We start from the raw sequence: 17,863 nt of genomic DNA on the forward strand, positions 1-17,863 counted from the left end.
ACTAGAGTGTCTTGGTGGCTCATATATGAATATTCACTTGACTGAAGAATCAAAAGAGCCTAAGGCCTTGCCCTCAAGTGGGCAACATGGGACAAGCTGCCAATTTGTTCAGACCTTTCCATTCGCCTTGGGGCTTACCCTAGTTGTGGGCTATCCATACTTCCTGCCCACAGTAGGAGGAAAATATTATGAGAAATGGAGAGTAGGCGTGTGCAAGAGGGTTATCAACACCAGGGGAGTGTGCGCTCTATTAGCGACTAGAATGCAAAAACCCAGCACTCTCAAAACATAATGTATGCACTGTGCGGATATGTTGTTGTTTACCCTTTTGCATTGCAGAGTTCAATCCTGAAGTCTTATTTTTTATGTGCTTACAAATGCTGTTCATTTGCAATGTATTGCTGCAGGCTTTCAGAGTGTGTTAAGGTGTGGTCCCTTTCCAGGGCCTTCTAGAGACTTTCCCTGCAACATGCCTGGGTGTGGTTGTGGGCTGGGCCAAGACTCTATAAAAAGGAGCCAGCCCAGCTCCAAGTGCTCACTATTCAGAGGTCCTGGTGCAGAGCAGCAGCTACTTCCTGAGCTCCTGTCCCGGTGGCCTATTTGATCTGCCAGACATCGGATTTTCATTCTTCATTTGGAGATCCTTGTTCTAGGCGGTAAGACGGTGGTTGGGCTGGCCTCCCGACGCCGTTATCGAGAACTCTCATGTTCTTGGGCCTAATTCTTTCATGATGACAGAGTACTTTGCACGTGTGAAATATGTGCTTGAGTGTTTGTGACATTTGCAGGGTGACTTGCGAATCGGCAAGACGCGCAATTCGTTTCATGATAAGTTAATCTTGTTAATTATTGCGAGCTACCATTTCTTGACATTTACATGGTGGCTTAAGAATCGACAAAAGACGTGTGATTCGTTTCATTGTACTTTGATCTTGTTATGCATTGTGAGCTGTTATTTCTTGGCATTTACGTCGTGGTTTACGAATCGTCAAGACGCATGATTCTCTCCGAGTTTAATTCATGTTTATTGTATGCCACTATTCTAAGATATTTATCATGTAATATTCGAGTTCACAAGTTGTGATTTGTTTTTCCTGAATCCATATTGTGTTATTCATGGTGCACAATCCTTTTATGATGTTTAATATATATATATATATATATATATATAAAAAATATAAAATATGCGCAATTTGTGTTGAAACATTTTAAGAGTACACAGAAGGCCAGAGTTTCTAGATGCAATATTGTATGGTCTTAGTATGCATTCTCAAAAAAGGATTTATATGACTTTTTTTTTTTTAATCTGAATGTTTTTCTGATTCTCATGTAAAGGAAAGTACTTGAATAAGAAAGTTTTCATTTAATCCATCTTGATTCCCTTACAGGTATCCGGCCATCTTGAAACTTAGTCATTTTAAACTTAATTCTTAGATTGTTCATGTTTTCAGAATGAACATGCTTAGAATCATAGTCTAGTATTGATTTCAGGAGCTCTAATTTTCATTTTGTGTGTTCTAACCTATTTCTTACTACAGGTCTCCTTCCCAGCTGTTTCCCTTCCTAATCCCCTCTTGAACTCTTAGCCACTGTGATTTATCTATCAGATTCTTGGAGCTGTTCAGTGGTGGACGTGTTGGGAACGTGCGCAGACCCAGAGGATCTGGTGACTGACAAGAGTAGAAGCCCATTTGACAAAAACAGAACAAAGCCATTCAAACTCGATAATAAGCAATCCTATAATCAGAACACTTCCACAACTGTCAGTTTAAACATTCATTACTCTGTTGCTCTCATCAGGCCTAAGGCTATTAAATCGCATAAGCAATTTGAAAGATGGGCAATAACGAAAGAAGACAAATACTCTCAGACTTTTGCAAGTTCCTTTCACACTTGGTTGAGACTAGAAAATGCTTGGCACAGAAGATGGGACTGAACTGAGCAGCTTTTCGACTTAAAGGGCTCTCACCTCTTCCAGGTAGGAAGGCAATGTTCAAACTCACTATCCACTGGTATTGCACCCTAGTGAAAGTACATAATCGGGACCCTGGCAGTGGACACCGGTTTCAGGGGACGCAGGCGAGATGGCACCTTACCACACTGGCTGTAGAAACGCCCAAAGTGGTGGACGCTGTGAACAAGATGTTTAAGCAACCCTGCCACTGTTCCAGTCATGTCGGTCTGGATCAAACGAGTAAATCTATCCATTCTACATCATAGAGAAAAGTAAATAACCCTTTGTGCAGGCCATCGTGGCACTGTAAAGAAAAGAAACACCTCTGGAACACAGTGAATGGTTAACAAGTACAGTACCTATTGGGAATGAAGAAAACTTTGGGTGGTCTAGGGGGTAGAGGTGTAGTACCCTTCAACAAGTCAATGCCTTTGGTACTCAAGTGTGCTGAATATAATTTATTTGAAGGTCTTCATCAGGGCTCAAGAGATATTCGTAATATGCATCTTCCTAACTAGAACAAATACATTCTGAATTAATTTAACCAACTATAGAGTATACTCAGTATAACTAGACTATTCCAAGGAAATCCTTTTTAAGGGACATTTAAGAGACTGGCAGTCCCCTATAAGTTGGGGAAGGAGTGAGAATAAATGTATAAAAGTGGGCCCTTCACAAAAATACAAAATGTGAAAGGGTTCCACAGAGCCTAAAAATTGATTGTGGAGCACATTAAGAATCTTGTTTTACTTAGCCCATGATTTTGAAATATTTGGCCTTTGGGACACAAGATTTGGTGATTGGTTGATCTTAGTCATACTGAATTCACTTAGGCTAATGCAATATAAAACATTTAAAAAAAACAATCAAATTGTTATTTAAATTGTTCTCAACTATGTTTTTGTAAGTATGAGATGTGTTCTTTGTGGTTACATGTGGTATGTAATAAAAGTAGTTACTATTTGGTAAATCTACCTTGCCCTATGTCAGATTCAAGTTCAAGCACCAGTAATAATGAAACTTATGGTTAGATGTAAGGCTGATAGAGGCATCAGTGTACATCGTATATAGTTTGAAAGAAGGCTTACCAGCACTGGGGGTAGAAGACAAGCTGGCAGTAGGAATGCGCAGGCACTGTCTGAAATTAATTTCTGCAGTCAAGAGGAAAACTGTTCTAAATTACTACCTGTCCTACATACACGTCCAAAATACGGGTGTTCCAAGCAAGACTCCGGGCAGGGTCTTTCCCTCTTCCCCCTCCCCCCCAATCTCTCAGGCACAATCGCCTTGACCCCCGAAGTTGATGCATGCATGCATGGCCACGTTTCTCAAAAAATTTGTTTGGGATCCCCAGAAGGGAATACATAGGTCTTGGAAGTTCTGCCAAGACAAACTCTTCAATGTGGAGGGCGGGAACTGGCAAAAGAAGCAAAATCTTCGGGCACCACGCTCTCCCCTGAGGCATACCAGTTGGGGCCCAGAGTGTGGTCATATTCATACAGAATGCCAACTGTGCACTCTCCATGGAGATGCGCCATTCATTGCTCATTAAGGTGGACCCTGAGCCGGGGGACCTCACCTCTACTGAGGCTGGAGTGACGGTGCAAGGGGGTCTCTTCGGAGATCTCTTTATAAAGGAGCTTGCACGTCACACTACTGTCCAGAGCAGCCATGAAGCACTAACCACAACTGCAATTTGTGACAGCACAATGGGCATATTAAGTAGGCGTGATGAACGGGTCCATCGCCCGGTCAGGTTTTGCTCTTTTCAACGTACCACATCCGCTCTGGAACTGTTAAGGTTTGCTCAAAAATGCACAAAAACAAACATCTGACAACTGACCAAGTAACTTCACAATGAGAACATACCAAATCATGCCCGCCCTGGTGAATGCACTATGTAGTCAAATGTGCATGGAAGCCTGGAAGAGACTGCATCAGACATGAGCGAAGATGACAGTAGAAGCTACTGGCCAAACAGTTTCAAATCAGTAGAGTTATCCAATATCACACTTTTAATCAAGGCGAGGTGTTAACTCAGTTACTCTCCATTGTTAAAATTTTCATAATACCTAGACAGCCATTTCTAGAACTCAACAATATCCCTTCAGTGGGCAGTCATGCAATCAGGGACACACAAACACAAATATCATAGAAATAAAGTGATAAAGTAGAGATAAAAACTTCAATCATCCAAGTACGTAATTTTAAAATTAAACACCCACACCCCCCCCCCAAAAAAAAAAACACCCACACACCTAAATCACGATTATGAACAATGCAATTTTTGTGACTGAACAGAGAAATTCAAATGGGGAATGAGGAGACAAAAACAACTTGTGAACTATCACAAACTCACTTCTAATTGTTGTTGTTCCATTTTTGTCAACAGAAACTTTGAGTAGATGTTGCTTTTCTCAAGCAAGTGCTGAAGTCTCTTGTACCGTACTTCACTGGAGTCCTTCTCCCAGGACTTGCGAGCCTAAAGAAAAACACAAATAAAAAAATAAAAAGTCACTAATCAACCCTAAACATTCTCCAACTAGTAGTAGTAAAAAAAAAAAATAAAAAAAAATTAAAAAAAACACACCACACCTTTCCAAACCTACTTTCTGCAAAACCAAGTACCAAATTTGCTGAGGTACCGTTATGCTATCTACATTTTCCCCATCATGTACTTTGTGCAATGCCAGCGGTTACTTGCATATCCTTACTATCATCATTTTTGCACTTTAGCAACTCAAGGACGACGAGGCATCTAAAACATGACAGGTTATAATATACGCAGTATGATGCACAATAGAGACCTGAACTACTAGTGATAAAACCCCACTGGATACCATTTACAATATGTGGAAGGGACATCTAGGATTTTTCAAATCAACACGAAAGTCTAGCAAGCCAATGCGCAATCACATCCAAGATTCACAACATTTAAAATAATTCCTGTTTCATGAAATGTAAGCAAATGGGGAGTAGAAACTACAGTGCAAATGTGACATATCATACAGAGACAGTTAGGGTAGAAAGGAGAACTTTAGGACTAGAAGACAGACAGGATTGCATGGTTCAGAAGCCCTTAGTTTGCACTTTTCTTGAAATTCTACTCTTCAATTGGTTTGGTGTATGACATCCTGCAAAGCACTATCAGCCACATTCAATCTCATTCTACATAAAAAAAAACATTTCTATACCTGCTCAAGAAACATCTACACCGAATTATGCAATGACTGCCAGCAGAACAAAGTCAGGGTGACTAAAATACAGGGCTTGTGATGATCTGGTCACCAAAGGATATAACAGCCATCCTCTACAAATGTTATCATCCAAGTGAACATACGAAGACAAGAGAAAGAACATTTTGCAACTAATCTGCCAATACTGCACAAAATCAAAGTGAGGGGTTGGGGGTTTACTGTTTCCATCCTCATATTTAGATCTGGCATGACAGTGCTACTGTTCACAAGACCTAATGTTAGAAATACATATATCTCAAACCACTGTCTGCAAAGAGGACTGACCAGCCCTGTCTGTAGTACAGCGCATTTCCTAGGCATATGAATAAAAAATAAAAAATAAAAAATAAAAAAAAAGGAATAATAGCCAGATCCAGGAGGTACGCACTGACTTAAATGAATCCAAAGCAAAAATGTTGCTTTTTGGAGCCAAAACGAGTCATGGGATCCTCACTGTTGGCAATTACCCTTTTTGCAAGGTTCCCCCCCGCACACTTTTCACCTTCTTACTCCTATTGGTTTCTGGTTTATTGCCTCTGTCCAGCTTACCACTGCTAAAGTGCTCCCCATGTAAATTTTATTGGTATATTGGAAAAGAGATCTAGATATAGATATAATCCCCCTAAGGTAGGATCTAGATATCCCCATGGTCAGGGTGCAGTGTATGTTAAAGGTAGGACACGTACTGATGTGTTTTACATGTCATGACAGTGAAATACTGCCAAATTCGTTTTTCACAGTTGCAAGGCCTCTCTCATAAGTTAACATGGGGACTGCCTTTAAATATCCTTTAAGTGCAGTTTCCCATTGGGAGCAGATGGAGAAATGTAGTTTCTGGTCTCTGAACTCACAATTTAAAAATACACCTTTTGACAAAGTTGCTTTTTAGATTGTCAGTTTGAAAATGCCACTTTTAGAAAGTGGGCATTTTCTTGCTTAAACCATTCTGTGTCTCTGCCTGCTTGTGTATTCCACGCCTGGATCAGAATGAAAGTTGGTCTGTTGTGAATTCCCTCTAGACAGTGACACAAAGGGAGTTGGGGTGTGGCCTGCATATCCGGATGAGTCTCCTGGGCTAAAATGGAGAGAGAGAGGAGCTGACACCTGAAAGGGCCGAGGCAGTCCTCACACAATGTAGTCTCCAACCCCCTGGTGTGTGTCTGGGGCCAGGCAGGATAGTGTGAACAGAGACTTTCCTTTGAAGTTTGCCTACTTCAAAGGCAGAAATGAGTATAAGTCGGAGTCCCACAAACCCAGACTTTTAGAACACTTCTGGATCAAGAGGAACCTCTGCCAAGGAGAAGAGCTGGAGGAGCACTGCCCCTTTGCTGTGTGCGCTTTGCTTGGCTGGGTTGGCCTGTAGTTGCTGCTTCTGTCTTATTTTGCTGTGTATCCCGCTTGTGAAGTTTCTCCAAAGGCTTGAAGTAGAGCTTGCCTCCAGTTAGAAGTCTCAGGGATATCAAAGACTTCAGCTTCATCTGCCTACAGCACTGGCAACTGTGTGTTCTGTGCTGCAACAGAAGAAAAATCACCACAACGCCGCCCCCCTATTACTGCTGGTTGCCTCACTATTCCACCTCATATGGCGTGACCGCATTGTAACGTATAAGGGAGTATCTGACATCTGAAACGTACACTGGCCTCTCACATATTACATTCTTTATCTTCACAGATGTGCTGCATAGAGAAAGCAAATGTTTTTGCTGTTTTACTGCAGTAAGCTTTTTACAGGTCAACCGCAGGAGAAAGCAAACCAAGCAGGTCACAAGTCGCAGAACAGATGGGGCACAAGTAAGGCTATCAACAAAACGAAAAAATGACAGAACCAATTAACTAGTGGTAATACTTAGGTCAGTGATGTTTAAACAAAGGATCTGCCACACAGGTGAGACCTTCTTAATAAACCTCAATTTCTCTTAAATGAAAGAGGTTATAAAACAATATTGAGCTAGTTCTGAAGAGTGGTGTATGTGGTGGAGGATGGGCACGGGGGAGCTGAAAGGACACTGTTGAAATGGTTTTAATTAGGTGACTACAAAATCGGCAGAAATCTATCCCGTATCAGCTAAAAAGAGTTTACTGAACCACACTACGTGACTATCAAACTTCAAAAGTTGCCCAGTTTAATCCTGGTTGGAAACGGCCATCTTCATAGGGTCACCCCCAAACTTTTTGCCTACCTCCCCCTACTTTCGCTTTTTTTGGCCTTAGGACTGTGTACTTAGCTCTGCTAATCAGTGCTAAAGTGCTTGTTCTCGCCCCCTAAACATGGTACAAATGACATACTTAAACTGGCATATTTAATTTACTTGCACATCCCTTGCAGAGTGGTTGGTATACCATATACCCGGGACCTGTAAATTAAACGCTACTAGTGGGCCTCCAGCACTTCTTGTGCCACCCACCTAAGTAGCACTGTAAAACTTGTCCCGGGCCTGTCATTACAGCCTGAATGACATGTCACACTACTGTGTCGAACGAACTGGCCTTTAAACCCCCTTGCCAAGACTTAAGCTTATAACTGGATGTAGCGGACAGTTCGACATTGTGAATCCAGGGACTACCAGAAGTGGCACCAAGAGCTAGTTTGCTGGCCTCCTGTTCAGAGCCACAAGGACATAACGGGCTCCCACCACCTTGAACAAAAACCTGAACCCAGCAAGAGCGAGTCCTGCACCCCAAAGATGTCTCCATTCACTCCTAGACCCTTGCTTGTAGCGCTAAAGGTGACCAGTTATCTGTGGTTGCCGCTTTTATCTTTTAGGAGCCATTTTAAACCTTTAAAAAATTCTGAACTTTGGTTTTACAGATTGTCGTTTTGGTGTAAAAAAAATGTATTAAAATAAAATGTACGCTATTTTTCCAAACTGGTTTGGGATTTGTCTTGTGTTTTCACCTCCTTACTGTTTGTGTGTTGCATAAATACTTTACACATTGCCTCCAAGTTAAGCCTGACTACTTTTAGCATCATGCTACCCAAGATTAAGCCCAGGTTAGTTTAGTGTCTTCATGTGGCTCGCCATGCAAGGGATTGTGGCTATTGCTTGACCAGGGCTCACACTTCAATCAACCAACAACCATATTTCTCACAATCCTCATAAGGAGCTAAAAGATAGTTATGAGGCTATTAGCAAGACTGCTTATCTGCTTCACAAGTATAGAAAGATCTTAAATCTGCACTTGTATGATTCAACACCGGAAAGGTTTAGTAGCTACTGGACTTTCCAATTATACCCTACATTCACCATCCCCAATAAACCGTCATCCTAGTCATGAACCTTACCTTTTCCAACATAACCCGCTCTTCTTCTTCTGCAGCCTTCTCCAATTTTTCCTCCTCCTCCACCATGGAAGGGGTTATAAGAACTTCGTTCAACTGCACATCCATTTCTGCAGACATTTCTGAAAGATCAATGGTTATAAAATTTCTGCATTACTAAAGTATTCATCCAAATTCATTGCTCTAACCACTATAATAAAGGACACAACATATTAATGATTATTGGTACATTATTTAGTAACCGGTCAGTTTTTGAGCTATGTTGCACAGCCTGTGCAGAATGGGTGTTTAAAAAAAAAAAAAAAAAAAGTGACATGGCCATCGCTGGCTATGTCAGGAGCTTTTTTTGGTTTAATGTTCCAGGACTATTAAACAAGGGCCACAATTTGGAGCGTCATGTTTAATCAATTATTTATTAAAAAGCAGATTCAGTAAATGGTAATCGTGGTCCATTATTTCTAAAGATGGGTTTGAAAAATCCTCTAAATTATTCTGTTCTGGATTAAAAGTGTATCTTCCTAAACCAGGGGTGTGGAATTTATTAAAATATCTACTTGTCCAGTGGACAGGTTGCTTCTCAAATCTACTTGTCCTGTAAAAAGATCTACTTGTCCCTTTGGTGCCATGTAGTGTGGCGACAAATTATGGCAGCAATCTCATTATGTAAGTGCTCTGATAATAGCCTCTCTGATTATGTCAGGGCTACTACCATAGTAGGGCTTAAATACTTGCAGTTTCAATCCCTACTGTAACAATTTCCTTATTTTGCCACCTTTCTGCAGATCTGCATACTGGGGCTGGAGGAAGCAGTAAGCAATAGTTCTAGGGCTGGAATGCCTTTGAGTCTGCAAACCTACTAACCTGCATGTTTTAAAGATTTTTACCAGCTTCTCTCTAATATTTTCCCATAATAAGAAAGGTTGGACATTTACTCCTGACAATGGCAGAATTAGAACTTCTTCCAGGGTTGGGAAGAAAGTGGCTGGAGGGAAAATGAACTTCCAAATGCTCAATAGATTTTTACATGAGCAAATCTACACATCGTATTTACCCATGCTAAAATACAGTTCACAAATATTTTATAGGGTACAACATATACCATGGGTGCAATTTTGTGACTTTCTTTAAGAATTTGGGGCCACATGTAGGTAGGTTCAGATTTGCGACCTGCAAATTGCGAGTCGCAAATCCGAATGTAGGATGGTGTCCCTGACACCATCTGTGATTCGCAAGGGCTTCACAAATGCCCACCTCATGAATAATCATGAGGTGGGTCGCAATTTGCGACCCCCTCGCGAATGGCGGCCCTCACAGGGATGGTGGCCTGCTGGAGACAGCAGACCACCATGTCTGTGACTGCTTTTCAATAAAGCAGTTTTTTTTTTGGAATGCAGCCCGTTTTCCTTAAAGGAAAACGAGATGCATAACAAAAATGAAAAATGAAACTTTTTCGTTTCATTTTTTCAGAGCAGGCAGTGGTCCACAGGACCACTGCCTGCTCTGAAAAAATGTTTACAGTGACATTCACAATGGGGAAGGGGTCCCATGTGGATCCCTTCCCTTTTGCGAAAGTGTTAGCACCCATTTGAAATGGGTGCAAACTGCGATTGGTTTGCGTTCGCGGTCACAAAACAATCCTACATTGCACTGCGAGTCGCAATTAGGAAGGGAACACCCCTTACTAATTGCGAGTCGCAAACGCGTTTTGCGATTCGGTAACCAGGTTACCGAATCGCAAAACTGGGTTTGTGCATCGCAGTGTGCTTTTTTCATGTCGCAAACAGCGAAAGTCGCTGTTTGCGACATGCAAAAAGCTACCTACATGTGGGTCTTGGTCCCTAATTAGGTCTGGTGTTAACAAAGACATTTTGTTTTTATTAAACTTCTATTTCTCTCTCTTTCGGCCGGCTTTACTGTGAGTGATCGCATTCTGCTCTTCCACAAGGAGCATATTGCCACACAAAGTAGTTTTGTTCAGTGTCAGGAACTACAGTGGCAATCAGTGACGTAACTAAACTGGAGGGTGCCCCTTTGTAAAGAACATGGAGGAGCCCCCTCTCCAGACTCACTCAGGGCAGGTGCTGTGCTGAAGGGGCCCCCTGGAGGGCGGCTGCGGGGCCTTTGTTATGCCACTGGTGTGCTTTTAGAGAGTTCAAAAACTTTTTGGGGGGGGGTTTGCCAGTGTTTGTTACAATGTTGAGGGCCTGGTAGCTCCCACAACAATAAAGTGTTACAAAAGCCATGTCAAAACAAGACACGCATTGATGAAACTAAAAGACTTATAAAAATATGTCAGATCAGTTGGCTTTGTCAGTGTTTGTTTATTTTCATGCTTCCCATAATCGTGTTGAAAATGGTTACACTGATTTTCCATTAGAAATATTTTTGGGAAATACTAGCATGCATCAACACATTTTACTAAATGACACTTCATTTGCATATAATCAGAGAGCATTCTGGGAGCATTAAACATAGCCTCATAGCCTAAACTTTTCAAACATGTGTATACACGTTTTTTTTTTTTTTTTTTACTGGAACCAACGTCAGTAGTGAAGTGTGACCTTAAAACATTTATTTACAGCACTCACCCTAATAATGAAGACTTTCAAATAATGAACCATAAATACAAGTTCGAACAGCATTAACTTTTGGAAACACATTAACTCAACTGCAGAGAGTTCCACTCTCTGTAATCAGGCAGCCAAAGGGTTTGTGCTGCAGGGTGTTGGGCCTACTTGTCCCAAGGACAAAGTAAACATAAAAACTTGTAGCCCTTGACCCCAAACAAGATGTCCCGGGCGTCGGGCGATAGGAATTCCACATCCCTGCTAAACATCGGTTGACATTAATATTATACTACTGTGCAAGGCAGGGTGAATCTTAAGTTTTCCCTCCAAGGCTTCACAAAAAAGCACAATTATGAAAAATTAATTCAGTGCATTTTACAGAATGCAAATTCTCAGCCCCTGTATTGGGCCTGTGATCCCATTCCGCCTTCTTTTCATTCTTAGTAATTCATTCACCCACTGACAGACACAGCAAAGAAGACCAGGCCTATTGGGAGGCTCTTCTCAGAGGAGGAGTTGTAGGGAGGCTCCTTGGGACACTGAAGACAAAGCTACAGACAAACATACCTTCTGGAGCAAATTCAAGTATTGTGTACACCCTGCAAAGCGAAATAACTGTAATATGATCTAGCTTGGGCTTCTCCAACAAGTAGCTCATGAGCTACTGGTAGCTCTCTAGCTACCTGCAAGTAGTTCTCCTATGTGCATCCCAGTCTTCTGAAGTTGTAGCCTTTTCTTGGTTGAATCAATGTATTTATGCCAAAAATATGTATTCAAGACAAAAATGTGTGCATTTCAGAACTCATAAGCTGATGTTTGGAGAAAAGTGGATAAATTTCTAAAATGATATAGTTAATGTGGATTTCTGAGTGATAAATCATGTGGGAGGACTTTATTAACACCATTACTTTTGTGCCAGTAGCACTGTATACACATTATCTATGTAGAGGCATTCCAAATTGCAGTTCATAAATCTGTTAACTAATCGCGATTTCAGACTGCGATTCGGTATAAGGAGGGGCATGTTTTGGCAGTCTCTCTCATAAGGAATTTGCATGTACAAATGTTTTGCGCCAAAATCCACATTTTAACACTTACTGCTAACTCAAAGTTGGTGGTAAGCTATTCATAAAGAGGGAAGGGGTCCCCGTGGGACCCATTCCCGTTTGAAAATTAAAATATATATATATTCCGCCCCCCCCCAAAGGCAGGGCACATATCACTGCCTAATAAATAGAAAAAAGCAGCACACCATCCCTGTGATTTTTGCAATTATTAATTAGAAACAAACTTTAAACTACCTCTGATATTCATGATGTATGTATATCTGTGACACTGGGAAACAACGTGTAAAGCACACTTTCGTACATTAGTGTCTGCAATTAGCAAATTAGTGAAATGCAAAAATTCTCAATTTGGTAATCGCAAATACTAAGCGTCATACATCTGGCCCCCTAGTCCTTTGATAATTATTTTGTTTCTTATGTTTGAATCACAATTCTTTCTAACAGCTCTATTTTTGGTTCACCCTTCACTGTATGTTTAGAGGTAAATGTGGACAGATGCAAAAGTTGTTCTGCCCAACAGTTGGACTGTATTTATATTTAAAAAAAAAAAGAAAAAAAAAAAAAAAAAAAACACACACACACACACACACACACACACACACACACACACACCCACCCCCACCCCCACCACAAACACAACACCTTCTAAAAAATGCATTTTTATAAAGCGCGATCTCAGCCGAAGTCATAGAAGTGGTTTATACGAGCACCAGATAAGAGTACACAACGTCAGAAAGCAAGCAAGGGAGATCAAGGGCCACGTGTTCAAACATTTTTGCAGTTTGCAAAAGCAAAACGACTTTTTGGGATGTAGCAAGCCCTATTTGCAATTCGGTAACTTATTACCAAATCTTAAATTGGGTTTCCAATTAGTTATTACAATTGGTGTTTAGGGAGTCCCTCCCTAACAGCAAGTCGCAGTGGTATGTGTAAATTGTATGCCCCCGAAATGCGGTTTCACAACATTTGCAAAATACAGCCAACTTCAAGTTGGTGGTAACCCACACCCAAATGAGAAGGGACTCCTCCCCCTTTGCAAATGTTTGTAAATGCATTTTTAAGAGCAGGCAGTGGAACCAGACCACTGCATACTTTAAAAAAATGAAAAGAACACTTTTCTTTTTTTCCATTTAAACGCATTCTGTTTTTCCTTTAAGGAAAATGGGCTGCAGTTAAAAAAAAAAACAAAAAAAAAAAAAAAAAACGGTGCTGTATTAAAAGGCAATCACCAACATGGTGGTCCACTGACCAAAGCGGACCACATCCTGGTTATTTTAGCGATTCTCAATGGGTCTCAAACCGAGACCTACCTCATCAATATTCATGAGGCAGGTCTATTTGCAACTCACTGGGAAATCGCATAATGTGTCAAAGATGTATTTGTACATTGGCGATCGCGGTAACCACATAGTGAAATCGGTTAGATTAGCTATTTGCAAACTATTATCTTTATACATGGGACCCCAACTCATTTTACAGAATCGCAGGCTGTTGTGCCAATGCCAGGATTTGAACCACCTTGGCCAGTTCTAAAGTCGGTAGCTCTGGCCATTAGGCTACATATCCTCCTCCTCTAAAATGGTTGGAAATTTGAAATATTATGCGCCTTGTGTACTCTTATTTTAAACAAAATTAATAACATTATCATTTTCTATTGTGCTACATGAAAAAGTAGACCGCACCTTCCAAATAGAAGGTGCACTTCTCTCATTTTTAGGTCTTCACTTGAGACCACAGCATGCGCTGTTGCTTGCCAGTCCATTGGTAAATTGAAGGGGAAGAAAGAAAAAAAAAAAAGATACTAAAGTGGTGCAGGGCAGAAACCAGTCTAATACCTTCAGGCAAGGAACATAATTGCTTACTTGTGCCAGAGAAAGCCTTCATTCTTGCTACTGACTGTGGTTGGGAACTTCAGCTTGTAGTCAAACTCCAAGCCATACGCCAATAATAATTCATACTTTACAATGGGCACACCAAGGCATAGTTCCAGTGGAGATTCACACAGCTCTACCGATGGACCTCAGGTGTGATGTGCGACTCATCTTCTCTTCCAGCACAAAGACTCACACAGCTCTGTCAATGCACCTCATGCGTGATGACATTCATCTTCTGTTCCAGCGCCAACTCGCACAACTGTCGATGGGTGATGGGCCACAAATCTATTCCAGCACAGAACTCGCACAGTTCTGATGATGGCTGCACCGCGTGTGATATGCCGCTCATCTTCTGTTCCAGCACCAAGACTCAAATGGTTCCACTGAGGCAGTGCATTTCTGATGTGCAACACCACCGCTGTTCCAAAACAGAGTCACACCCCAACTCCCCCAATGCACTTCATCTCTGAAGTACAGCATCTACTGGCATTCCAAAACACACAAAAAAACTCAACAAAAGGCTCTACCACCAGCTCGATTCTAATGTGTATTACCTGCTGCAATTCTGGCAGAGACTCATGCACAGCTCTGAACGTCGTTTTTGATATGCAAAGCTCTCTTCTACTGAAACGCTAGGCGCCACACAATGCTCTTCTAATGCACCTCGTTTTGGATGTACAAAACTCCCAGCTATTTACCAAGAAGACTATCAAATAGCTTTTCCATGCACGTCACTGCAATGTGCACCCTAATGGTAAGTACTGAAATAACAGTATTGCACATCAGAAGGAGGTGCATTGTAAACAGTCCCACATACAACTATCCCGAGGCACCTAATTTCTGATGTGTAGTTCTCTGCTAATCCAGTAGCAAAGCCACAGATATTCGATGCACCTCATTTCTAATGTTTGACACTCTGCTATTTCACCATTAAAGATCAACATTACACACAGCTTCGCTGATGCATCTAGTTTCTGATGTACATCGTTCTGCCATTCCACCTCTGAGACCCACACATCTACACAAGTGAGTATAACTAACCAACAATGATTGCTGAAAATAACAACAAACATTTGCAATGCAATAGGTCTTGTATTTGCTTGAGGTAGAGCTACTGGCGTTGTAAATACATAACTGGAATAAACTGGTCCACTCTGCTGCATAATTTGGTCATCTCTGCCACATAATTCCAGCGGCCCTGCATGTAACTAAAGGGCTAGCAGGCCTACTGGAATATTATTTCAAACTAGGCCTTTGAAACACAAACTATTCCCAGCCATATATAAAAAGAAAAAAAAGAAAAAAAAAAAAAAAAAAAGTTACTGCCATAAGAGAACTTAAAAAGGCTGAATGGTGGGAGAGGTTATTATTCTGGGGTCCCCACCAAACTAGTGCGGGGACCCATTGATCTGTTTCACATTGCGTTGAACGTTTTGAAGATGGTCCTATTGTCCTAGGACCACCACAGGCCGAGTTTTAAGTAAAAATGCTTTGAAAGGGAATGCCCCACAAAAGCATTATGGGGTGAGTTTCCCCGAATGCAGTGAATATTGTACTATCAGCACTTTCGCTGTGCCAGGAGAGACGCTTTGAGGATTTGTGTTTTTACTTCGGAAACTGCTGCAGCACTCCAATACCTCCAATCGAGTTCATGCCCCAAACTGGCAAGGGTGCCATGGAACGCAGAGGGGAGACACAAAAGCATTTAAATGACTGATTTGGTAACAGTGTGAACAATGTGACCTAACTGGTAGTCATGGAAAGCGCTCCAATACCACTGATTGAGTTTTTGTTGTATGAAACTTCAAAGCACCACGGCCACCATGGAGCTCAAAGGGGAGAGAAGATAATAGTTCACCCACACTAAAGTATATCAGCAATCGTGCAATAATTCATGTAACAGGGTCAGTCTGCAAGGCATAACAAAAATATCTCAAAGCTGAACAAACGTAAAGCAATTACCAATGACATCAAGGGAATTTTGAAAGGCGAGGCCAAGAACGGATGAGTGATTGGCATAAGATGTGCATGGTTAATGCCCACAGAATAGATTACATGTCGAAAAGCAGTGCATGCGCATTGCTATGCTCAACCTAACAAGAATTGTTCCAGTTTGAGAACCAATTGAGACCGACACCACCAATAATAATAAAAAAGTAATAGGAGGGACAGACAAACCCAAAGAAAAATATTACTTTGAGAGCCAGAAGAGGTAAAATAACTATTGCAGAATTAACAACCATGCTTCCAAAGAACAGGGCCTAGCTTCTAGAAGAAACAAAAATGATTTAAGAGGGTAAAAAAAAAAAGCCCCAAACAAGATGTGGGTCTAGGACCTGCACTATGGGTTAAACAGGATTACTGGGCGGACAGCTCAAAATAAGAGTCACACTGATCGACTGAGGTGGGATGACGCAGAGGCGTTATCCATCAAAAACATGGCAATTAATTCAAACAAGGCATATTTGAATAGGACCCTGCAGCTTCACACACACACACAATGTGCCATCATACAATACCCTGCCTCACAGCCGTATGCACAACCAAGACAGGCCACCCACACCAAGATACTCCTTACCATGTAACAGCACACACCACTGAAAGGCCCAATTAAAAGTTCAAATCAGAACAGAAGGAAGGACTAGAAAAATACCAACACACGCTGAAACACAAATTAAGCAAAGGACAATACAGGTCTCCAAAGCAGACATTTACGTTATCCTTAATGATCAGTTTTAAAGGCAACTTTAAAGAATGCATATTAGACCTTCCCCAACCACAAACAAGCCACAAAACATATGTGCTCCATGTACACTGCAGGCATAACCTGCAAAGTATGAACGTATATTTGTTTCCGTTCCTGCACTACTTGACTGTCATGTATTTTTCCATTTCTTGTTTGTGTTGGACCTAAACTTAAAGTCCACGCCTGTTGTATGAACACTCAATCACAGCCAAGAGGTATGATAATATGAATCTTACTCAAGCACAAGGTGGTAATTAAAATAAAGGCCAGAGGAGCAGCTAATCAACTACCAAATGTGTAGGATAAATCCATACCACTGCATTGGTAGAAAACAAAAAATGGAGATCTCAGTCTATTTGGAGGGCTGACCCCGTTACATGGATTATTGCACGATTGCCGATATACTTAAGTGTGGGCCAACTACTTTTTTTTGTATTTTCTAACCGCTCCACTGCGTCCATGCCACGCTGGCATGGCACGGTAGCTTCGCAATTTTCACCTCCCCGTAGAAACTAAGATAAAGAATTGGCGTTATGTAACGTGCAGGAATATTCTGAACGCCTCTTGGGTATTGTTTTTACCCGTTAGTATGTTATTGTAAAACTGAAATGCTGAATTAGACAAAGGGAATATTAATGAATTATACTTTCCTGCCTCAAATCTTCTGCAGCCACATCACTCCACTTCTTTTAGTGGATGCCAAAAACCTTGTTGCCTCCATGCTTAAGGTCCGGTTCGGAGTGAATGGGCACAACAGGGTCCAGTTTGATAAGATTTACTGCAATAGATGATTGAGAAGTGCGACTCGCGGTGTTTGTTGACCCTGTCTACAAATAATAGTGACTTATGTGGGATGTGGAAGCTGTGGCCCAGAATGCAAGCATTATTTTGCCCGGTGAAATTTTATTCATAAGTGGGGATGCCTTAACCATTGAAATAAAGTGTGCTTCTCTCACGCACTGAAACGTGTGTTGCTCCCGTGTGCTTGGTAACAAACCTGATTGTATCACACCTGTAAATCGGGAAGATCCCTTAAGGTAATTATATACATTGTATCTTTACTGGTGGAATATTCTGTTACTCGCTCTGCGCTCTAAAGTAAAACAATATTGCGTGTTTCTCACATTGGGGCAATTGGC

The 17,863-nt window shown here is 41.3% G+C and overlaps 1 protein-coding gene across 2 annotated transcripts in view; it reads right to left on the reverse strand.

Annotated features, from left to right (window-relative positions):
• The window catches only part of HELLS (helicase, lymphoid specific), a 549,822-nt gene that overhangs the window by 511,077 nt on the left and 20,882 nt on the right, over nucleotides 1-17,863 (reverse strand). For both annotated transcript variants that reach the window (XM_069240496.1, XM_069240495.1), the window contains exons 2-3: nucleotides 8,474-8,592; nucleotides 4,314-4,436 (exon numbers count right to left, since the gene is read on the reverse strand). In XM_069240496.1, the coding sequence (XP_069096597.1) occupies nucleotides 4,314-4,436; nucleotides 8,474-8,590 (240 nt within the window). In that variant the 5' untranslated portion in view covers nucleotides 8,591-8,592. The remainder of the gene's footprint in view (nucleotides 1-4,313; nucleotides 4,437-8,473; nucleotides 8,593-17,863) is intronic.

The sequence above is a fragment of the Pleurodeles waltl genome, chromosome 6, assembly GCF_031143425.1.
Source record: "Pleurodeles waltl isolate 20211129_DDA chromosome 6, aPleWal1.hap1.20221129, whole genome shotgun sequence".
NCBI lineage: Eukaryota > Metazoa > Chordata > Amphibia > Caudata > Salamandridae > Pleurodeles > Pleurodeles waltl.